We start from the raw sequence: 25,449 nt of genomic DNA, 5'->3' as shown, positions 1-25,449 counted from the left end.
AAATATATATATATATATATATATATATATATACACATGCTTTGCACCGGCAAAGCATGTATCATGGGCTTGTTTTATGTTGCTCTGGAGCCTGAAGACTCACTGGACAGTAAGCTCACTATGGGCTAACATAGCTGCTGCTTTTGTAAACACATGCCTGTGGCTGTAAAAGAGTGCTGGTTTAGTCAAGACTTCTCATGGCAAAAAGAAAGCATTCCAGTCAGATTTACAAACTTGCAACCTGTTTCACCTTAAATATTACAGCAGGTTGTCACTCCATTCCACTTTAAATGGTGATGTAATTATGAATGCCCCATGTTAAATTTTGAATTTCTCACCCTTAAACAGTGCTCTGTAACATTCTGCCACTCCTAAGTTTAGTTAAATGTTTATCATTGAAAAATTTTCCTTTGTGCTCTAGGAGCTATTTAAAATAAACTTGCCTCCTAAAAAAATTCTTAAATTCAATATTTACCACATAGAATGAAACTGCAATGTTAGACACTCCAAATTCTTTATCTGGTACTGTAAAAATCTATTAGCTGCTACAACTGAAATGCACAAATTGACAGTATACAACAGTTTAGAGAAGAAACAAGGAGACAAAGCAGAATAATGTTTACTGGACTATTTGTTTAAATTATAGTTTGAATGGTTACAAAGAACAGTTATAAAGTCTCTAAAAGATCATTAATATGGACAGAAACGTAGGAGGGGGTGTTACTGTTTATGCAAAAAAAAAGTGCATAGTGCTGCATAATGTGGTGCTCAGATGCATCTCCAATGAGATTAGATTCTGTACATGAAAGATTAACAAAAAAAAACACTTTTCCTGTACCTCAAATGTATTAGATTGCATTTCCCCTTAAATGAACATTTTTACAATAAATAAATGGTTATTCGCAATTATTTATACAACAATATGCAGCTAAAATGTCTGCTAATCTCAGGGTTTCATCAGGAGGATTGCTTTGCAGTGAAGCTCTGGTGTACATATCTACTCATGTTTGTTTGATATGATTTGAATATAGTGCCTAACATCGTCTGGGACAATCTGTAGATGTATCCAAAGTTTGTTTAATTAACGTTTTATAGCTTCAGGGCTGGCAAACACTGAGGGCAAAATGGGCTGGCTAAATATTTCATATGCTCCTATGTTCCTGATGCCCATCAGATACTATGTGCTCCTTACAGTGTCAGGATTCACTACACTTGCATTTGTGTACCAACTGTCTTAATGTTTTCAGCTTGTCTTTTAATATTACAATTTCAGGACAAATATTTTCTACAACATTAAGACAAGAGAAAAAAAGCAGCATCATTTTATTCCTACTTTCCTTATCATCCTGACCTGATCTTGTCTGTCTTGTCTCTCTCCTTGCAGGACAGTGCTGAGAATGAGGTGGACAGGAACAAATGTTGCACGCTCTGCAATATGTTCTTCACATCTGCCATCGTGGCTCAATCACACTACCAGGGCAAAACACATGCTAAGAGAGTACGCCTGGTGCTCGGAGAGCAGCCCAACCTAACCACCCCCTCAGGTCAGACTGCTGTGAATCAAAAATAAAAAATAAAAATATATACAGCTTATTACCATTATATGTAAATCTGGTGTATTCCATCATATCCTGTAGAAGTGATTTCAATTTGCTTTAAAGAAAACGTCTTAGTCATGAGGAGGACTTCTGTACAGTGTGTACAGTAAAATAGGGTTCATAAAATATGGACTGCAATAGCCCATGGTCAGCACAATGATGTAACATTGCTGGAGCCATGCAGACAGGGTGCGGTGGCAATGAAGCATTGCACTGTAAAATACTGTGCAGGGTAGGATTAGGTGGCCATTGCTGTGCTCTTTCACCAAGTAATGAATCAGGGTTCAGAGCTGTAATAGCAGAGGAGGAGGTTGGTTTACTATGAGCGTAAAGTCTGTGACATGCAGCTCTGCTCTAGCTGAAGAGCAGCTCAGACAGTAAGGCTTTATTTAATGCCCCCTGGCCTGACACTATGAACAGCATTTATACAGCTTTACTCCAGCTCTACTCAAAGCTAAAGCTTCAGACTGCATGGAGACAATGGACATAGTTGATAACCCAGCAAGATATGAGAAAACCATGGCTGACATCCCAATGCATTATTCTTCAATGGAGAATATAAAGCCATACCTTTAAAGTTGAACCTGTTATAAGCAAGTGGCAAGCTATAAGCCCTAACAAGTATTCAGAGTACAAGCTCTGTGGAATGTGCACTTGCATGGAATGCTAATGACATAAATGGTGAAACAAAGGTTTGAACTGCAGTGAAAAAGTGTGTCCCTCAAATTACATATTCAATATATATTTATTAGAAAAAATGAATGAATGAATGAATGTAAAAAAAAATCCCACAATCCAGAGCTAGAAAACATATCAACATGGCTTGTGTTTGAAGCAGCATGGGCCAGGCCACAGTCAGCTGAGTCTGAAGCTTTCTGGCATTCCCATCGATCTTAAGGGTGGGGGTTACATCCATGTCAATATCATACGCCTTTCAGCTTACACTTCTCACAAGCCCAGCAGCCAATATAGGATAACACCACCCAGGCAGCCCCCTTTTACTCATGCTTTTCTTCACATCCGCCAATAGGATGGACATATGAATACTGTAGGTGTAAATGTATGGAGTAGTTAGAAGTGTCTATTGAACTTACCCATGGTATAGGCATTACAAGTCTGATGTACCAGGCCATAACACATAGAGGCACAAGTTTATTGACCCCTGCTTATCCAACATTTCTTCTAACATTAATAGTACCTTTGTCAACCTTTTGTTGCATTAACACCCTCTATTACACAAACAAGGACTAGATTTAAGAAGACTTGAATGCATTAAACCACAAGAGCATTCTTAAGAACAAAAACCAAGGGTTAGGTGCCTTGCTCAAGGACACTTTCATCATGAATATACAGGGTGGGGAAAGCAGTTCCTACACTCCCTTCAGACATTATTCCGGTTACGTTTGAGGTTTGAACCGCTAACCTACCAATACCAAGCCCACTTCTGTAACATTAAGGACATGGCTGCATCTAATTATCCTTTAAAGCATGTCAACATTCCTGTCACACCTCTATTATTCATATCAGACTAAAAACAAAATTGTTTATTGTACTCATGGCACTTCAGACATACATTAATAACAAAATACCTTGGAAAGCCATTGTGGAGTTAGTGTCCTGTGGACCAACAAATCAAAATTTGAAAGAATTTTTGTGAATTATGTGAATTATATTTTTGTGATCATGTCCTCTGACCTACAGGATATTTGTACAGGATCATTGAAAATCCAGGTTGCAGCTGAAGTGCTTGTGTTTGTTTGGAATCCACAGCTTTGAACTGACAAGGTCTGGCAGGTTTGTGGCATTATAAAGAGTTGAAGGCTATTAAAAAGCAAAGCTGACGCAATGTGATAGACTTGATCCCAGACACACATTTTTAACCACCTCAGAATCTGCAACTGGAAATGAGCCAGTGCTGGGTAAAGCTGTGAGTTACAGTGGGGTTGTCATGCTCAATGTTGGCATCAACATGGATGGATGTTTCCATGTCCTCAGAGATTTCTCACATTTTTGGTCAGTTTCCCTATTCCAGTATTTCAAAGGAAGGTTCGTCATATGACAGAAGTGCTTAAGTGTTGTCTACTACAAGTCTACCAAAACATGTGCTAGACATCTATCTTTGGCCTGTGTTCACTATTACATTTCATTTCCTATCATGCTCATCACCTGAAAGCAAACAAGACTTTTCTCTAATGCTCTAATCACCATTTGCATTTCCTGTCCAATGTACTTTTTGACGAGGTACATCAACATGGAAATCACATAATAAATGTAACGTATAGAGTCTCAATTCAGTGTTCATAACAGAGCTGTCATTTTTTTCAGTTGTTAAACAAATCCAAAGATAAATAGAGTGCCATACTCCACTCTAATATTGTTTAATGAGTGTTGTCACCAAGTTTTTGCCCCCTAGCAATTTATAACAAAAATAAAGTGTTAGGCATTTCATGAAGTCTTAAAGTACAAAAGTAATCTTCATGAAACTTCTAAGTGCTTTGCACTCATGAGAGGTCGATTAGATGAGGATTACTGGTGACAGTTAAGGCAAAGTGTGATGGAGATGCCCTTGAGAGTTACCTGGTCAAGCTCTCTTCCCCTCTCTCCGCCACTTCATTCAGACTGCCTGGCAGATTCAGATCCCTCTCCTGCGAATAGCCCTGAATGCCCTACCCTGCGCTTCTAGGTCTTCTCAGTGGGGGGTAAAAATCACTCACGCATCACTGTGCACATATATCATACAGCAGAAGAGAAAGAAAATACAGAGAAACAATTTTCTCTGATATTTCTTTCTCTTTATAATGAGAAAGGTTAAAAAAAACAAACAAACCCAGATTTCAAATTTGCTTCTTGCAAGCAATGACTGTCCAAGTAAAGAATACTAGTTATGAGCCCCTTGCATTTCTGCTGAACTGTGATTTAAATGGTTCTATGCACAGTAGAATCATCTTGCTCATAACAGTGCAATGTGGGTGGTGAGAGGAGCAGAGGGAAGCTTAGTTACTGTAACTATGTGGTCTTGGCTTCATGTTGCTTCACTGTGACTAACTATTCAACGAATGCCTTGAACACCTTAGCAACCAAACAGTTAAGCATTGAAGTTCTGACTTTAGCCATTAAGACATCTGACAGGCTTTCCTCCCTGTCCCTGTCCTCCCTGCCCTGTTCCAGGCCTTGGTACTTAAGATGTCTCTGATACAATATGCCTTAACTACAGCATGTGCCATAGAGAGAGCATAAACTATGGATTTTTCCACACAGTAAAATCCTAGCAACCACTGTTGCGTGCCTAGCAACCCACACTAGCCTGCCCTTGCAGAGCATTCTTGTTTCTTTTCTGCATTTTGTGATGGTTATCAGCACCTCGCTGCTTTTAAAAGTATGTGCAAATTAGAATTCCACACTGCAGCAGCATTTCTATTGCCTCTATTGCCTATTGCCAATGGTGTCAAGGCCTGTGGGCTATTTGGGGGCAGTATCCATGGTAACAGGCCTGTGGTGCCATGGAGTATGGGATAGCAGGAGGTTTTCCCATTCGTGTAGTTTTATATATATATATATATTATTATTATTATTATTTTTAATAAATTAATTTGTGTATATATATATAAAGGGCGGGTGACTGTATGTGAGGAGTTGGTGTGTTCTCCCCGTGTCCGGGTGGGTTTCCTCCGGGTGCTCCGGTTTCCTCCCACAGTCCAAAAACACACGTTGCAGGTGGATTGGCGACTCGAAAGTGTCCGTAGGTGTGAATGTGTGTGTGTCTGTGTCGCCCTGTGAAGGACTGGCGTCCCCTCCAGGGTGTATTCCCGCCTTGCGCCCGATGATTCCAGGTAGGCTCTGGACCCCCCGCGACCCTAAATTGGATAAGTGGTTACAGATAATGGATGGATGGAATGGATATATATATATATATATATATATATATATATATATACGTTTTTTTTTTCCTTAAACTTGCATCTCCTACTTCAGACTCAACCCCAACAACACCTCAGCCTACAGAACCTACCACACCACCTCCACCCTCATGGCCACCCATGGGCAACAATGGAGAAGCAGGAAAGTATTGCTGCCTGTGCGGTGCATGGTTCAACAATCCCCTTATGGCACAGCAGCACTACGAGGGCAAGAAACACAAGAGGAATGCAGCGCGGGCACGGCTACTGGAGCAGCTGGCGGGCAGTCTGGAAGCTACAGAGAGCACAGGTCAGTAAGAAGTCTGAAAACCTTCAGACTAGTGCTATATACCTAAGGCTTAAAATGACACGGAAATTCTCCAATATAAGGACATTTGTGATAACAGTCTTCAGTGAAGCTAAAATCAACTATCCAACAAGTTAACAAGGTAAAACTTTTAACGCAAATTGGACAGTTAAGGCTTTCTACCAAACACGTATTCCACAAAAACAGGCATTAAAAAGTGCACTCCACCATGATTTCCATGGTAATACCACTCGGGTCACTGTCTGATGTTTTTTCGCCCTAGTGTCTGCATGGGTTTCCCCTGTGTGCTCCAATGTTTCCCCACAACACAAAATTAAACATATGGATAGGTAAACTAGCTTTGTGAAATTAGCCATAGATATTATTTTGAATGTGATGCCCTGTGATGGACTGGCAGTAATGTTATAAGTGGTATTTGTTTCCATTTCCTCCCTTTCTTGTTCCAGGCCTTGGTACTTATCTTAAAAACCCTTAACTACAGCACATGTGCCACATCAGACACAGCCTAAGCCTATAATAGCCACATGCCCTGTCCAGGGTGTGTTCCTATGTGGATCCAGTGACTCTAGGTATGTTCCAAGCCCACAGTGAGATAGATCAGGATGATACGGTCATAGACAATGATTGGTGACACCATGCCACATGAACAAAAAGTAGACTGCATGTAGTTTGAAAGATTTACATGATAAAATGACTGTTTTTATAAAATTCATATTCAGTACCTTCCATCCTCTCTCCCTGGAGTGCTAACATGGAGTTCATTCTCCTTTCCCTCAGTGACGTAATTCTTAAAGACTCATGAGCTGTGTGCTCTAGGTGCCATGCCCTATATCACTGGCTCAGAAGCCATTTAACAAAACTGGGTCACCCCACTCCATAGTTCGAGCCTTCCTGCAGTGTCATCTTGAATATATTCTTTGTGTTTACAACCTATAATCCAGATCCAAAAGTCACGTATCGCTTCTCAGGAAAGATCAGCACCTGCAAACATATATCAACTGTCAGCCACTTGTAGAAGACCAGGAAAGGTTGGTCTGGTGGGTTACAATAGAATTTCTAGTGAAAATTTGCCTTGAATATTTGGTCCTTGAACTAGCGGCAAGGTCATATTTACAACACAGAAGATATGTCAACAGAAATGTAAGTTTCAAATGTAAGTTTTAAATATGGATACACCTGTCCAACCTCTACTGAAACTTAAACAAATGTTTCATATCTGCAAATACCCAACAAATATCCGATACCATTATTAAACAATAAGTCTCACCTACATAGTGAGGTTAGCAGGTTAAGGCATCAAGGCTGCCTTTTTTTTAAATACAGAAGCTTGACAGAGAAGTTTCAGCTCTCAATTAATCCTATTTTTAAATATTTAGCATAAAGTAATTCAAAATAATGTCAAGTAGCTGAACATGAGAATAAACAAGTAACACTGAATGTGCAAGAGACATTTTTCAGGAAAATATTTATATATAATTATTGCACGCTGAGAATATGGAATGAAATTCTGTATATATTGAAATAAATTGTGTGAATACTGAATTAAGTCTTAGAATATGGAATGAAATCTGACATCAAGGCACTTTTGCGATCTTGTGTTTTTGATATGAATGCAGGCAGTGTTTCATTATGTGTCAGCGAGGAACCTAGTGCAAGCAATTCTTAACAACAAGGAAATAATTAGTACGCTGGCAAACGCATGTATGGGCCAAACTAGTACTTGGAACTGTGCTCAGTATGGCTCTACTGAAGAAGTTCACCCATTGTTTGATCTAGCCAATGCCAATTTGTAAAGAAATTCAAAATGCAATCACTTCAATGACATCGATATACTACATATTATGGAAATGGAATGAAATCATATATTCAAGTTTCATTCAATATTCTCTTAGGGCTGAGAGCCAGTCCAGTGACTCTAGCACTGTTCCAGTGGAAGCTTTTCTCTCAAGTACATTAAAACTGGAAGTAAGTAATTTGTCTTAAATACAAGCCTAAAAACTAATATTTCTTGAAATGCTCTTTAAATCCCAATAGTGACCAGTAATTTAAATTATCTGAGAAAAGATGAAACAGATTCCTTTTCTATGTAGGTCATAGGACTGTAAAAACTACATACAATCATTTCACTCCGACTGAAAGACGTGACTGGATGACTTACCTGTCTGTCAAACTACCTACTTAGCTAGTGTATCAATATCTTAAGCACCTGCCACCTTGCAGCTTGCTCACTCTGTGAGACTAAGTTGCCATTCATGTGTTTCAGGGAAACGGCTTTAAAAGGAGGGCTGAAAGTAGGGGGTCGGATTGGTTTGGTTGGATTTTTTTTCCCAAAACAATCACTGCTTAAACAAACAAACTTTTACAGCTAGAGTGTTTGGTGAGTTTGGATTGCCTGTCTTGCTCTGACCCCAGCCTTGTTATGCCATTCCTTCATGGTATGTAGTGTGAAGAGTTTGCTGTCGTGTTGCATACATGTTAAATTGCACTGGAGTCCGTTTCAGCTTTAAATAAACTTCAGTCCAGACAGAGGGCTGATGAGACAAGACAGAAAACACATTGGCATAGATGCCTAATAGCTCATGTTTAAGCTACTCTGGCCAGTATAAATCCAGGTCTCATGGCTAGCAGCATATTCTTACATGAATAAGAACTACTCCAAAGCATCAAGGTTGCACTAATAGCAGGATCCAGTGGTTTTCATCTTGTTACAAAAGTCTCCACTCAGCAAGCACAGCCTCACACATGCACCTCAAAATACAGTGCACCTTTTTTTTTCTTTCAGAGTCATGCAGTGTGAGTGTAGCTGTTATTTACTGCATTGTGTGTTATGGCCCTTTTCAACGTGCAGCTCACAGGGAACACATGGAGCAATTCACCCTACACAATGCCAAGTGTCAATAAGTGGGACAATGGCCTTCAGCATTGCTCTGTGGAGCAGTGGAACTGCCTTTTTAGAGTGATGCTCCTGTGACTGAAATCAATCAAATGTAAGGAAGCCTTTCCAGAAAAGTGGAGGCTATTACAAAAATAATGCAGACAAATATCAAACTAATACCCTCAATTTCAGAAGAGCATGTCTACAGTCTACAGATAACAACATTAAATATGGCTCAATTTAAAAATTGGGCAATTGTCCACATTCTTCTAGTGTTAGTGTTCAAGATGGGGTCATTTTGGCCCTCACTGCACAAGTCCAGAGTTTTGTGAAGACAGATTTGGTGACATGGATTCTGCTTGGGGTTTTGTTTTTCCCTTTTTTCCTTCTTCCTCTTAAATGTTTATTTAATTTTATTAGCCCTGGACAAAACAGAAGTGCAGACATGAGGTTAAAGAGCTTTTTGAGGTAAACTTCCATCTAAACATTCAGGAGGGAGAGAGAGAAAAAAATGTAAAGTAAAAAAGTAATAATAATAAATAAACAAAATAATAAATAAAAATTAAAAACAATAATAGAGTCTTAATAAATGATCTTAGTAGGCAACATATACATCTGTTAATAGGTTACTCCCTCGTGTGTTGGCTCTGTCCAGGTGTTTTCCTAAAGCACATTGTAATACTCTAGAATTTCTAAGTTCACTCGTATAATCCAAGTTTTTCCCATATAGCATCTGCAGGCTAGGTTCTTAGCACCCAGCATGGCAAAGATACATACAGAACAGCTGTCAGTAGGACACCTTCCAAAGAAGGATCATGGGGGATCAACAGATACATGCTGATGCCTAGTTACCAAGGACAGAAAGCAGCATGGCACCGTAGAAAGGAGGTGTGAGCCAAGAAGTCATACTTGATTAATTTTCCATAGAAACTTGTGAATTCCAGCAGCAAAATTGGAAACACTGAATGGATTTACAGTTTATAGGACCACAGTATTCTTTATGCTCATGGAAAATACATCAGCTGTTCTGCATAACTTGCAGTTGTCACATATGCTTCATATGCACATGTCTGCCCTGTGTAAACTGGTGTAAAGGTTTATCAATTTTCAAGTGTTGACTTAAATACACACACAAAAGAAAATAACTTTTAGAATAGACAGTTGTCAAAGAGCAAACAAAAAGTTTGTCACAGCATATAATTGTGAATGTCACCTACTATTTTAAATCTCATTAGAGGTGTGTGGCTGTTGATTAGTACACCTTGAAAGGAGAGGCAAGTCTCACACCTCTAGACTGGTGAGGTTAGCATATGTAAATTCATGTTTAAAAAAAAAACAAAAAAAAAACAAAAAAAACTCACAGCTCCTCCTCAACATTAGTCAAGACTGAAGACAGTCCACAGATATCAGTCTTCATTCCATGCTTCTTCCTGAGCCTCACTAGCCCCAAACCTTTTTACCACTGTTTCTATTACTGCATGTAAAGCTGGCTACATGGGATACGCCTTGTTTGGCTGCCCCTCTGGATATTGTCAGGACCCCTACAATCATGTCAAAGCTCATTTATCATTATTAGAAACCTGAACTTCAACTGAGTGTTTTAACTGAACATACCGTACAAACACCAACGTAAGCTAAATTGAGGTTTCTAAATGTGAGCTGTTCATCTGACATCCATTGGCTCGTTCCAAAAGACCTCTGGACTTATTTAGACCATCGGTGTAGTGACTGCTTAGAGATTGCAGCCCAGAGCCTGGCCTGTTTATGTGAAAGGCATTTGGGTGTAATATCCTCTCTGCTGAGGGTTTATTTTGATGCTGAGGAAATGGCAACAAAAGGATGCCCCCAACCCCCCTTCTGTTTCTGGCAGGTATTAATTTTCCTCTGAACAAAAGAAAAAAGAAAAAAAACAAAATAGAGCTATGGGTGCAAATGCTTGCTCTGTGTTGTTTGGAGGATATTTCAAAGTGAAGCAATTTTCTGTGTTTAAAAGAATTTCACATCCTTTTAGGAATCTGGTAAATGCCAGGTAAAAAGACTGAGACAGTTGAACTCTGATCTCCTAGAGACAAAACAAATGCTATAGCAGAAATATAGCAAAAAAGATTAAACAAATGAATAAGAATCATTTTTAAACAGATGCACAGTGCACATAGGCCTGTAGTCTATATGCTAATCCAGTGCTAATTCTATATGTTTTATTCAAATATATTCATCCCATGATATAAGACTAGAATGTAATGCAATTAGATCATTTATACTACATGTCCAAACGTCTGCAGATGCCTCTTTGAGTGAGCGGTTTAAGCTACATAATGGCACAGACATTACTGACATTTGTTTTCAATAGTGCACAGTGTGTACAATCTGTTTATAATAGCACTGAATAAAATAGGACACACTGGGGCAGGTGCACATGAACCTACTGTCAAATTGTAGGCTATATTATATATGCTGCTGCACCGTTCCCTGAAGTGATGGAGCACCACCCAATACAGGAGAACTTGTGATCCAAAACTAAATTAACCTAATCAGTACCATACACTTACTAAGGTTTGTGACTGAATGCAATCAAATCATCACAGCAACATTACAATATCTAGTATAAATTCTTCCTAAAACAATGGAGGCAGTAACTGCAGTTTACAGAAGCCAAATGCCTTAAATCATACTGTATTGCCAAAAGACACCCACCCAGTGTTTCCTCTGAATTCAAGGGTATTTATAAGACTCACTGAACCCTTTCTCTAAGATAAAAATCATTCCATATTTTATTTGTGACAAAGCAGATTTCCTAAGACATTCCTGTGTGTTAGCCCCTGGGGCTGAGCTCATTTCCCCTAGAGCTGGGACCTCTGCCTCACAAGAAATGGATGACTTATTACAGTAAGGATGTGTAAAAGAGCAGTATACAAAGAGCAGGTCTCCTCTTCCCCAGCATAAAGATCCCTCTGGGCAGCATCCATTGACCAATGATGAACTAGAGAACAACCTATACAAACTTTGAAGCATCAGATGAGCTACTGTCTCTGTCTTTACATCTACAAGTTGCACCAACAGGCCAGCTAGATTGGTGTGTCTATTACAATGGCCAATGAACAGGCAGTGTTAACTTAAGCAGCACTGCTGTGTCAGATCCACTCAAACCAGCGCAACACACACTAACATATCACCACCAGAATTAGTGCACTGCTGACAATAATCCACCACACGTTGGTGGTGACCCTGACCAATTAAGAACAGGTTAAAGGGAGCTTAAAGAGTATGCAGAGAAAAAGGTGGACTACAGTCTGTAACTGTAGAGCTACAATGTGCAGGTAAATTATGGTAAGGGGAGCTGGTAAAATAGACAATAATTCAGAAACAAGGATGTCATATTAAAGTTATGGCCAATTTAATACATTCTTATTTACAATGAGCTACATCAAAACCTATGTACAAAAAAGTTGGGATATTTTTGATCAAATAAAAAGAATTTAATTTATTAATTAGCTTGAACCTTGGTTTTAACTGACAAAAGTTTAAGATATCCAAAGTTTAAAAAAATGTCCTTAATTGCACGGTTAACGCAATTTGAGCTGTTACTTGTGATTGTGTAATTTTACTGGCTAATATTTGATTAAAAATAATGCATTTAACATGTCTTTAAAGCACAGAGTGCAGTTTGTCTGGTTCTTGCACCCCCAGAAAATTATGTAAAAAAATGAATTAATGAATGCATCTAAAATAAATGATATGCCACAACCAAGAGATCACCTTTTATGTGTTCTAACTGTCCTTGCCCGCTCATCCAGGACATGTTAAAAATGCAGGGGAATTCTTGGAATATTCTTTCTGCTTGGTACCAATTACCAAAGGAACAGAATTAGATTAATGGCCTGCTGTCTGAAAATAAGAGTCAGCTCATAGCCTACAGCCAGTTCTCAGCCGCAACTTTCATCTGTCACCTGCAAAGATTCATCAGCTTGGGTCTCTCTCTCTGTTTAATTAACAAGGATTATATGCTGCTGTGGTGTCAAGCTACACTAGTTTATTAGCATCACACTGAGAGGGCATCAGGGGTCCACCATGTAGCAAATAGTCTTCAAAAAGTGCTTATTAACCAAAATAAACACTCACTGCTATTAATGGAGAGGGTCCAAGCACATTGCCTCGACCTCACCAGTCAAATTTAAAAGGCAAATTCTGGAAACCTTCAGTGTTATCTGAAATAGCACTGACTCTTATCCCTATCTTAAGGCTTTAGTTTCCAGTGTGAAAGGCTAAACCTTAATTAATAGACACTCATCAGACCCAAGAGAACAAAAGCACTGACAGGATAAGCGATTTATCAGTGTTTTCACACAGCAAGTTCTTCGGGCAGACGTATAGCCACTAACACTGTGCGCCATGTTCTATGCCTGTCATTTTGGTAATATCTCCTCTGAATATCAAGAGCAATACAGACATGTTTGAGAATTCGTTAAGATAGTATCAGCATTGTGTGCTGGTATCCAGCATCGTCTGAATGAATGCATTATTCCTACCAAATGATAAGAGCTCATTTCCATATATTTTTGGGACATCAGCCAAAGAAAGAAATTTCTTTATAAAAGCATTTTAAAATCTGAACTAACTGGGAATCTTGTGTTAAACTCTGAAGGTCATACTCTATTGGAAGGTTTACAGGGACTGAAGAAAAATTAACTCTTAGAAAAATTTGCTTTTTTAGATCTACACTGGTTTTGCGAAGCCAATATTGTCAATCAGTGATGAAAGCATGTAGTGTACAAATAAAGCAAACAAAATGTCTGCATTAATACTTAAATCACAAAAAACATTAAGCTGTTAAGTAACTTCAAACAGACCCTCATATGTGGTTTCTGACTCTTCCATAATAATCATCTAGCTGCATTGCAGAAATCAAGAAACAAACATTTGACACCAAGTATGTTCTGGCTAATAGGGCCAAGCAGGAAATGGGTAAATGTGATGCTTCACTGTTCTTATGCTTAAGGGTTGGTGGGAATTTTCAACAGTAATAAATTAGCCCATTGTCAGAAATAGCTCTGCAGATGTCTTATAGAAATTAAGCCACTACACAGGCCACGTGGTTTCTCAATGTGGGATGAGTGAGTGTTGCTACACCTCCTCAGATCTCACATTCTTCTAATCCATCCATTTATTTTTGGGCCACTGCTGTTCTGTACCACATGCAAACCCCTTAATTAGCACACATCTGTTTTGCTACCATTGTAAGGCTGTGCACATGGTTTCTCTCTATTCTATTAAACCAGCCAATCCATTTTTCCTCATGAATCAAGAGGTCATTAGGACAAAAGAAATTTTCAAATGCTAAAGCACACTTAATTTCTAGAGACTGAAAAGAGAGTTTTAATAGGAATTGGTTAGCAAGGGAACTGGCTTGATAATGACTGCACTGATTTTATCAAGTATTTCACCAACAATACAGTATTCAAGCAAGTGATTGTTACATGAAATGGTGTAGAAGTCACATTAAATTAGGTATATACAGATTTAATTTCATAATCACTCTTCTAAAACAACACTCTGATGTAAGGTAGTTTATGATTTATAGTATATATAACAATAACAATACTTAGTTGCTGTCAAAACACACTTCAATATTGACAGCATATTTTTCTGTTTCTATGTATTGCAGGCCTGCGCAGTAGTTACTCATGCAGCATGTGTAATGTGGTACTGAATTCCATTGAGCAGTACCATGCACACCTCCAGGGCTCCAAGCACCAAAACAAGTAAGTTAACAATATATTCCTGCCTTGCTGTCTCTGAGCTACTGTGACTGAACTCTCCTTAGAACCTCTTTTCTGCCTTCGTGAACTTCATGTACAGATGGGTCCCATTCGATATTGGTATCGGGTCCAATGTTGACATTTTCTTGATCTGGTATTGAATAGACAGGCAATCCACATTCCATTCTGCAGCTTGTGCTGGACCATGAATCGGCTGCAGCAACATAACGAAACATGTCACAGCATCCAGTGTTTTCTCTAGATTTTCTATTTTTTATTTGTTTTTTTTAGCAGCTGTGGCAGGCACCCTCAACCCCCACACACCCCTGCCCCCAACCAGTGCAGCGCAAAATTAATTAAAAAACAAAGAATATATGCACTACACAATAAATGTTACACGCTATTTAACTTTAGCTATTTAACTGCTATTAACTTCAGTTGCATAGACCGCAGCCTGGTTTAGAGCCCTTAATTTTTCATGATTTCTTTAAAAAAAAATAGTGCTCCATGGCTCTATCATACGAAAAGTATATTGCAAAAACATTCTGTTAAGTTAAAATACCAGTATTATTTTGGATGGGGAGGAATAAAACAAATACATGTGTAAGTTAGTTATACATGGCAAACTGGATGGAGCAATATTTTTCTTTATTATAATTATCTCAGTGTAGTTTTGATGAATTATGAATTAAAATCTCTTGATTTACAAAATAAATGTTGGGGTCAAACTTGGTCATACCCATCCATGTTAAAAATTAACACATTAGCCTTGACAGCACTGTTTTAAAGCTTATATGTAGAAACAGGCTCCATTCATTAGGCAGTATGTGCCAAAACAAAATTAACATTATAAATGTTTTCAACTGTAAAACCTATCTAAATTAATGTTAACTAGTTTAATCTACCTTTCTTTCTTTCCTCTCCTCTGTTTCTCCCTCTCACTTGTCAGGTGTGTAGAGATAGAATCAACACGGTCATGTTTCCACTTCTTGTATGCCTCACTCCAAAATGAAAGCCCTCTGCTTTTATAATTGCGGTTTCATGTAATCATTTAAATTCTGATGGAGCAGCGGCAATAATTAAGCAGCAGCAGTCCACCGCCTCAAAATACACATAGCGGAAACACTGGCATCTACATTCCAGTCCACCTCTTACCATTAACCCACCATGGCTTCCCTTTAAATATATTTGTTTTCTGGATATTTTCCTCCTGTTCACACACAAACGGCATGTAATGGGTAAACACTGCCACCTGTGAATATGTGAAGACAATGAAAAGTCACTGCTTATTGTCCCATTGCTACAGCTAGCGTGTGACATATTACTGTAATCGGAGGAGCCGCTGTTCAAATCCCCTCACTGGTTACAGATGAGAGATACCATATCCACTGATGTCTAGCAAAAGGAAAAATAGATGTGTCTCCTGAAATACAGAAAACAGGAATAGCTGTTCACAAATGTGTGAGGAAAGAGAGACAAGAGGGGGCACCCTACTGTGCGTATCCCAGCAGCACGATCAATTGACAGAGATGGACTCTGCTTCAGACAGTCACGCAGTTGGGGACATAATGCAAGGCACACTTATTTTTGGTCTCTTTAAGCCATAGTGCTTTTATGGTACACAGCTGGCCTATTTCTCAGTACTACGTGAGCAGAATGTAAGCACTAAATCACTAACAGTGCCCCCTAATTGCTCTTCACAATCAACCAATTGATTAACATGCCAACAGTGCCAGAGGTGACAGAGTCAGAAGAGGACACACACTGAAAGCCAAATCACCACTGTCTCTTAGCTCTCACCACTCATTCACATTAATTACAGCTACATCCTCTTAAATGAAAAATCACTAAAAGGCACAGGAATGTATTGGTAAAAAGACACTGTTAACTATCTTGTCATTCTAACTGGTCTGTGTGCACTTTTAGTCATGAGTATGATATGACTAAGAAACGATTCGTTTTTTTTTTTTTGCAGAAAAACACAAAGGAAGTAATTTTTCCCCTTAGAAGGATTTGTCCTTAGACCCTTGCTCACAGAAAAGATCCCATCTGCTCGATCCCCATTATTAACCTGCCCTGATCCTAATTCCACTTCAGCTTAAGCATTTACCTCACCTGAAGCATTTAGAACAGCTTGTCATTACTTTGATGAAACTCTGCAGCATGAAATTGTTACTGGTTTATCTTATAAGTCTTTTTCGACATGATGAAGCAGACTTCATCAATCCTGTAAAAGTGGCAATGTGTTCTGTACTGTGCATTCTTAGCGGTGCTGCTTTATTATTCATGAAATTATCTGGAGAGGGAGTGGAAGAGTAATGTCAGTACAATTGTTTTCACCGTGATGTGAAATGCTCTGGCAGGACATGATTACCTTCCTAAAAGATAATTTAACAGGCTTTGACCATAGCTCTGTTTAAGGGCACTTCCATTTATATATCATTTATATATTGTTTATTGAGGGTCATTATTCATTGAATGCAATTTTGCATATTCCTACTATAAGCCCCCTTTTTTTTTTGGGAGTTTGTCTGTTTTGAAACACTGTTTCAACATAAGGCAACCTTAACTCTTTTTTGAAAGAAGCGTGTTATCCAACACTATGCAAACACTGGAATGCCTCTTTATATATTTAAAGAAATTGACATATTGAAGTTTAAAAGTGGGTTGAAATCAAGATCTCACTACTGCCAGCTCTGCTGAATTAAAACATCACTTAAACATCTTTCCCAGAATGTGAAGTAGACACTATGCAACATTTAGAGAGAAAAATTTAAGAACATGCAAAAATATTGGAAATCGGGATTGAGCAAATATTTTATGAAATTTTAAATCATTTGCTATGTTTTTTTTTTACTGCCTAGAAATCTCAACAAAAGGGAAAGGTCTGCTATCCACAACCCAGAAATCAAATGAAACAAACTATCTTTTCTGTGGGTATTAGTTAGATACAATGAATGGTACTGTGTGCAGCCTCTCTGATTCACGTCACAATGAGCTTCGTAAATAGCCAACTACATGAAAACTACATAAACAACTACAGTTTAACCACTGCCAATGACTGATGGCTATCAGTGATATATAACCATCGTAAGACATGAAACATAGCTACATATCAACCAGTGACATCTATGGGTATTTGGTGAACTAATAACAGCACATTAATCATGACCCTTCTACATCAGTCAAAAAAGTTCAGCCATTGGAAACCACTTGTAAGCCATTAACATTCCTTTGATGTGACCATCCCTGTCCAATGAAAAAAAGCATATCTCCAAAATAGTAACTTTACAGGCGAAGGAAAAAATTATCAATGGATGTCACTGTGAAATAATTTAATTCCAAGTAATATGACCATTTCTATAGGTCCATTTATATAATTAAAAAGGACAGTTGTTGGGTTCAGATGACGTAGTAAATTAACAAAGATCGAAATGGAGATGGGCATGTTGTTCATTGGACAGGGAGAATATACATTTCAGATCACAATGATATTTGAATACATCCCAGGTTCTACAAGTCATGTTTAACCAGTGACATTGTGCATTTCCTACAATTTAGTTTTTGGCTTTCAGTGTGCAAAGAATAAAGCAGATCCATTATAAAGATACTTTCTCTAATAAGACGGTTAACCTCTTAATAATTTCCTATAGTTGATATATTTATTTACATAAGTTTGCACATTATGCACTTTAAAGTGCAGTACTGCTAGTTACACGTTTACAATTTAACCTCCTGGAACATTCCTTTTATTTTTTGCTAATTCTGGAAGCATGAGCTAAAAAGAAGGCAACATTTTAAAAACAGAATTCTACAGAAAATACATCTGTTTTATGCAGTTTACAGTTAAATTTTTGAGGCATAAAGCCAGCCTGGAGGAAGACTGTCAAGGGAGATGTCGCCAAAGATAAATACAAGCCAGTAGTCCTGTCATCTGTATGCTGTGATGAAACTGAAATCACATTGCAATTACTGATATTCTCTGGAAATTGCAATACAGTTTAATAACAAAGATTTCAAATATTACAAATAAACCAAGTAGGGGAATGTATGAGTTTTTGTCCCCCCCACCTTCCCTTAAACGGCATTAAATAAAACAAGAGGAATATTCAGCCTAAAGGAACTGGCGCTAATGTGGGGGAAATTGATTTTTGAGGACTAGGAAGGATAATGATGGTCTAAAATAAGTGGTAAATTAATCATGAATTCTCATTCATCTGTGACCATGGCTATGGGGAGAAACATCTAAATGATGTTTGAAAAGTGATACATACATATTCTCTTTAAAGGGAGTTAAAAAATTTAAAAATAAAAATAAAAACTTTATGGTCCTTAGATACACATTCTTGAAACCCCTATGACCTTCCATTTGAAGTGGACATTATCATCACCTGATTTATGGCGTAAAGGACATTAGGGCCCTATTTGATAGTTTAAACAGATTGACAGTTATATCCCCTGTCCTGCAGAGGCAGCATTTTGCTGATGGGATGCTGAATTCATAGTTGTTTTTATTTTAACCATTTCCCACAGCACATCTATTGTACCACAGCACATCAATGGTACCACATTACAATCTATTGCTACCCAATCGAATATTCTATATTGAACAATAGCAACAGTACTAACAATAAGCACTTAGTTCTTATTTCCAGTTTTTCAGTTTTTGCTCATCCCTGCTCTGTCAATTTATCAAGGTCAAAAGTCAAAATAATTTTATGGTTCTAGAAATACTCATTATATACCTTTGCTGCTTACTGCTGTGTTCAAAGTGTTGAGGTGTGTGACATTCAGAAAAGGGCCAGTTATGAATTTAAACATGTAGTTAATTAATTTGGAATTTATGCTACTACTTTGACACAGTGGTTTGTCAAAAACAAGTGATATCCCACATACTGAACACGTGTTGCATTCATTTAATAACAGGAACAGTCAGTTCTGCCCTACCTGTCCTGATCTGTATAAAACCTCTGTGTGCTCTGTGTGGGACTGAGCATCTTTGCAGCTGTACATTGGCAGAGACCACTCTCTTCCTCCACTCACTGGCACCCCCTATCCCCTGCAGCCAACAGGGCAGGTTGTTATCTCTGATTATGAATAACAGGCAACCTGCAGAGACAGGGCTAAGTTTATTTATAACTGCCATCTTTCTCTCCATCCTGCCTCTCAGCTAATCATGCTTACTGACCTTTGTCCAGCTACAGGGGGGGGTCTGCTCTTTCTGTCTGCAACCAAAGAGCCAGAGGAATAGGGTCAGGCCTAGCCATGCTGCCAGATTTAGTTAGTCTTGCTTATCTGCTGCTGGCCACCACTGCCCTCAACCGGGATGCTCACGGGATACCACAAGAGAAAAGTCATGTGGCTCAGCATACTGACCACCTCCTCCATACAACCCCCACTGGGGTAGCCCAAGGGGTCTGCTGTCACTCAGACCGCTGCGACTTCAGCCTTGGCCATCACTTCCTTTCCTGTCTTTCTTCTAAGAGCTCTTTGGTCTCTGTGTGAGTGTGCGCGCTGAGTCACTGGGCTCATGCCCTGGAGCTCACCATGTTGTAACAGCTCAGACAAACACACCTAGCACCCAGCCCCTGCCACTAAACCACACACTGACATCTATATAGTCAACACACAAACAGTGAATACAGATTGAAGTGTGTCTGGGTATAAATAAAAGGGCTCAGTGTGTAGCCCCCAGCTTTGTTATCTAGAGCTTGTTAAAGAGCCATTTCGGTTTCATGTCTGTCCCTGTAGGCGCATGAGACAAGCCAGCTCCAACATTTCTCTCCATTTTCATCTCACTATTACAAACTAAAATGCAGAACTGGCCCCAAAACAATAGTTCTGTTTCCTCCTGCATTTTCATCCCTTTATCAGGATGTCTGTGTAGGCACATTTCTAGCATTGTAGAAGAAAGCAAACAGGAATTAAAGCTACGCTTGCTGAAAGTTACCTGATACCTACCTCTGCCCACACCAGGCACACAGATACACACTTTTCTTCCTGCCGTGCATGGGCTCTTATCTCCTTTGCAGGCGAGAAGCACACTGGTCTGGTCTGGTGTGATTACATGGCTGTTATCTTAAAGGCAGCCCAGCTCAGCGCCTGCTACATAACTCTGCAGCCAAGCAAGTGTGCCTCCACCTGGGGTCTGTGCACCCATCAGCACTCTTAAGGGGATTTTACTGCAAGCCCATAGGCTGGGGGCTGGATAAAGCAGTGATTTAGTGAGGACAGCAGAGCTGAGAGCGAGGATGCTGACAATGAAGCGTTTTACTGCAAATGGTGAAGATGGAGGATAGCAAGACACCTAGCATAGAACGGGAATGAGGCGGTATGTTAGAGACTCATCTAAATTTAAAATGAAGAAAAAAGCATGCTGAGAGAAGTAGAACTACATATTAAGCAGTGTGAGCACGATAATGTACAGGAAGGATGAAACAAGACAAAGTTTGAAAGGAGACCCAAGGAATGAAAGAGAGAACAAAAGTTCTGCGCTCCTGAGGAAAAAAACTGTGTGGTACAGAGAGAGGGTGAGGATGCTAAGCTGCTTAAAGAGCTTTGCTGATTGATTAGGTGAGAGCTGTGTAATCTGAGCTGTTGGTACCAGTGTTTAGAACTCCTGATACTTCCATCGATCCCCTGGGCTACCTGGAATAAGACAGGGGGTTCCAGCTCATTGGCCTCTCTCTACCTGTGTAATCACTCTTCCTGAGCTGCATACTTCCATGCCATGGTGCAAGCCTCTGGGAGAAGGCCAGCTGGGGCTGGCAGAGCACAAAGTGGAAAGACACCATTTCTGACGCTAAAGATCTGATTTTCCCCTCCACAGGTGACATAAGGCATAGTGACCCAGACCCGGATGTACATATATCATGTCCAGAAAGGTGTGTGTCCAAGGCAGCAACACAGGTCATCTGTAACACTATGCTGCACTGGGATTACCAAAGGAGGCCTTGTTAGATGAAAAAGAAAATGTTTCTTCCCTCCCCTCAGGGCAGATATAGGCCATGTAAGGAAACCCACATAAATCATATCTTTCTGCTGCATACAGATACGTTCCTTTTAAGGGCCAAACAGATTCAAAAGCTGGTTTCTGTACGGTTGCCATGTGTCATGTAAAATAAGGCACTTGGCTTGCTTGTGGGGATAGAGAACTCATTGTGATTGAAGACTTTGGAAGACTGTTCGAGGTCGGGTGTAAATGAGTTTTACTTTTCTTTACTTTCTCTAGTTTTAAATATATAACTCAGAAATAAGCCGTCTTTTGTGCAGTCGGATGCAGGCTGAGAGCGTAGCTTGAGAGATAATACCCTCCCGTCTTCAGGGGTCTGCGGGCCACGGGGCTGAGTCTGCTGCTACCCCCACTGTACAGTGTTGAGCATGCTGGATGAGCGTCGACTTGTGTAAGGAGCTTTGGCGGACAGGCGAGTGCTCGGCTGACAGTCACTGGGGATTAGTTCTTTGCATAGAACAGGCATAAAGAGACTGGCTGTAAAAAACGATTTCTGCCCCCGTCCTTCAGCAGTGGCCCTTTAATCTGTCTCTGCCTCTCTTTCCCAATCTCCCAAAGTCTGGCAAAGAGATACTTGCAGCTCCATGTTGCTGACAAGAAGATACTCTCAGAAGGCAACTCCTGTGAATTTCATCATAGAAGGTTTATGAACAAGACTAACAATGCTTGTGTGTTGATGGTAGCAGATATCACTTGTATATTTTAAATAAATAAAATCATAGCAAAAGTCTTTTCTCAAGGCTCACTTACTAAAGTTATTACTAAGTTGTCTTGCCTCTTTATGCCACTCCAAACAGACATGAATCAGTCATTCTGAGAGTTTTGCCAGTGCTTTGAAACCTACGGCTTTCCCTAAGGATCCTCATCCCACATACTGTTACTGCAGAATATATTTCAGGTCTGATATCTGTATTTTTATCTTTTACCATGCTAATTTGTTAGCCTACAGAGGGAATGAGTATAAACACTAGTCACTGACAGAAATGCAGAGAACATTTTCAGTGAAAATACCTTTAATAAAATCTCCATAGAAGAGTTCACTCCAAGAACTACCAAGTAGTGAGTGTACAAATGTAATAATTTGTTATTACGTCACATGCTGTGAAAGATGTCTTCTGCATTTAACCTCTGTGGCAGAGAACACCACCCCCCCCACCGACACATACCCAGAGCTACAGGCAGCCATCCCGGTTGCCTGGTGAGCAGTTAGGGGTTAGGTACCTTGTTCAAGGGCATCTAAGCCACAGATTGAGAGAGGAGAACTGTTCCTTCACTCCCACCTCTCCAAAATGTTCCTGCTGGATATGGGGATCCAGTTCTAAGCCCTTTTCCCTATTAATTAGGCCATCATTGCCCCCAAACAATAGCACTGTATAAATTAATTCATGATGAACAACGTTTAAAAACATGTTTGAGACATGTATAGCTGCAGATGTGGGTCCAGTGACAGGCATTCTTTTGCAGTGTCTCTCGTGGGCACTTTCTAATGTACAAAAGAAATGTAAACTTTCTCTACCTGCATGTATATGGGCTCCCTGGACTCATTTCTGCAGTGAAGCCCACTTTCATTCACGCAGGATGCACAGTTTTTAATTATTTTAGCATCTCCCGCTCACACTAACGAAATGTGTTCTTTAGGCATTGGGCAGCACCTGTGCAGCACGTGCCAGAAAAACTCTGGATCATTTCCCACTCTGTTCATAAATGCGCTGACTTGAGTCTTAACTAAGGCACTAGAAGGATGAAGTTCAGGACGAATGTTGCATGAGGTCAAGTTCACACGCTCCTCTGTGTATACTCTGGAACATTTCTGGATTTCTGTGCAAGTGTGAAAGGGGCATTACATGTAAGATAACAGCACATTAAAATTAAGGTTGAGGCAGCACACTGTGGTAATTGTCACAACATTAACAGCCAAACCACAGATCATTAAATAATTATTTAATCACAAGTTAAAATCTCTAGTTATTGATCATGTAATGTGCCATGCTCCATGGCAGGAGATCTGATGTCTGTGATAAAAATTTGCACAAAATGTTGTGTAACAGCTGCAACAATTTTCTGTGGCTTTAAATGACAAGAAAATCTTTATTAATCAGTCTGAATTCAGCACATCAAATTCAAAAAGATTCAAAGATTGCTGCAACATTATTGTCAAGTGTTGCAGCAACCAAATTTGATGACAATTAAACAAGGCTGGGTGGGCCATATGACTGGAAATTAAAATTATATTGAACTAGTTCTTGGATGTAAACTGACTATAAAACTATATATTGCTCTGTGGCTAAAGTATTTTTCAGAACAGGCTCTCAGTGATATGATTATCACTGGCAAGGCTACATCAAATCTCACGCATACATTGCTTAAAACAAAGAATAGCCATCTCAAGTCCAAGTGAGAGGTGAGAAAAGTCTAGGTGCCTTCTAAAACTAGGTCTGTTAAAAATAAACACTTCTGTCAGCTTGATGAAAGCTCATCTATTACTGATCAAGTAAAAAGAGCAGGTAGAGTTTAGGCTCTGTGGACATTTTATTTACTTCTCCCTGCTCTGCTAAATGAGCAAGCCAAGCCTATGATTTTCAGACATGAATACATTGCTGTGGATTGAACTGTATAGCAGGCAAACACTGGACTGGATTAAAACCTGATTTATTGGTCAGCTGCTATCATTCTATATTTCACATTGGCAAGGTTAAAGTAACCTCTATAGAAGCTGAAAGGGAGTGGGGGGGGGGGGAGAGAAAATTCAGGTGGTGTTCTATTTTAGTGATGGAAGCCCTGGGAGTATTCGACAGTGATGAAAAATCAAAGCCTCAGGCCCTACAGTATTAACCCTTCCAACACTTATTTTTACTTTTTTAGAGTACATTTTATTTAAGAGTATATGGTTCAATTTGGATTCTTATTTAACAAGTCTTTTATATGCATTGTTAATAGTTTTATTAGCCATTTAAATCAAAGTCTGCATCCATTCAAACAAACCTTCCAACAGTTTAATTTCTAAATAATTCTGAAGCTGTTGATGTGCTTAATGGTATTTTTTTCTTATTCTCTTCCAGTCTGAAACAACATCAGCAATGAGAAATTCACTGCAGAAAAAACACAGAAGGAAATAGTCAACAGATGTTCTTGAAGGAATATATGGAGCTGCACAGACATTATAAAGGGCACCTGGGACATTTGTTTGTCCTTGAGCTTAATATCTTGAAAGTTCCACAACCGTTTTGTGCTTTATATTTCTATCCAATGTCCAACAGTTAAACCAACAGTCATAAGCTGGGAATACACACTGTCCTCCTCGTGACCAATGAACTAATGTAAATTGATGTCAGTTGGTGTTGCAGTTATGACAAAGACAGTCATGATATAATTTTACAGCACCAGCCTGAGAAGACAGGGTCACATGACTTTTCTTGAATCTTTAAATATGTGCAATGATGATCTGTGGTATTGTGATATGTCAACCCACACTGCTCCTCAAATATCTGAGCACTGCTTTGGTGGATCACTCAGGCTTACTGAAAAAGGTATATAATGTTGTCAGTCATTGTAGTGGCTTTGTCTTGTCAGGTAGTTTTCCTGCTTGTGCCTGAATGCTGCCAGCAATGATTCAATTAGACTACCTTTATGTAAATCCCATACTGGCCTTGATGTAGAGGGTATAGAAAGGACTTCAAACTATTGAAGAGGACCCATTTTTACAGGGTCTATCCATTTCTGCTAGAGCATCTCATTGCAGACAATAGATATGAAGCCACTGGCTATGCACAAATCTGACTTATTACAAGTCTTTTCCTTCCTGCTGGTGTTGAGAGACTGCCTGGCTACACTAGCTGTGTACTTTGAATCTAGTTTGTTGATGTCTTATCAAAAATTATTTGTATGTTACACCAGATTCACATTGTTTCAACGTTTTTATGGAAAAACGGACCATTAAAAATTTTCCAGCATTGCTTGCAAAAAAAAAACAAAAAAACAAAAAAC

The 25,449-nt window shown here is 39.2% G+C and overlaps 1 protein-coding gene across 1 annotated transcript in view; it reads left to right on the top strand.

The window, feature by feature from the left end:
• zgc:171482 (zinc finger protein) overlaps positions 1-24,753 on the top strand; it is a 60,340-nt gene extending 35,587 nt beyond the window's left edge. The window contains exons 4-7 of the mRNA XM_066679874.1: positions 1,385-1,544; positions 5,571-5,804; positions 14,360-14,456; positions 24,525-24,753. Coding sequence (XP_066535971.1) covers positions 1,385-1,544; positions 5,571-5,804; positions 14,360-14,456; positions 24,525-24,546 — 513 coding nt within the window. The 3' untranslated portion in view covers positions 24,547-24,753. The remainder of the gene's footprint in view (positions 1-1,384; positions 1,545-5,570; positions 5,805-14,359; positions 14,457-24,524) is intronic.
• The last annotated feature ends 696 nt before the right edge of the window (positions 24,754-25,449 follow it).

This window comes from Hoplias malabaricus, chromosome 8, assembly GCF_029633855.1.
Source record: "Hoplias malabaricus isolate fHopMal1 chromosome 8, fHopMal1.hap1, whole genome shotgun sequence".
Lineage (NCBI taxonomy): Eukaryota > Metazoa > Chordata > Actinopteri > Characiformes > Erythrinidae > Hoplias > Hoplias malabaricus.
The sequence above is the reverse complement of the archived record's forward strand: the minus strand, read 5'-3'. Positions and strand labels throughout refer to the sequence as shown.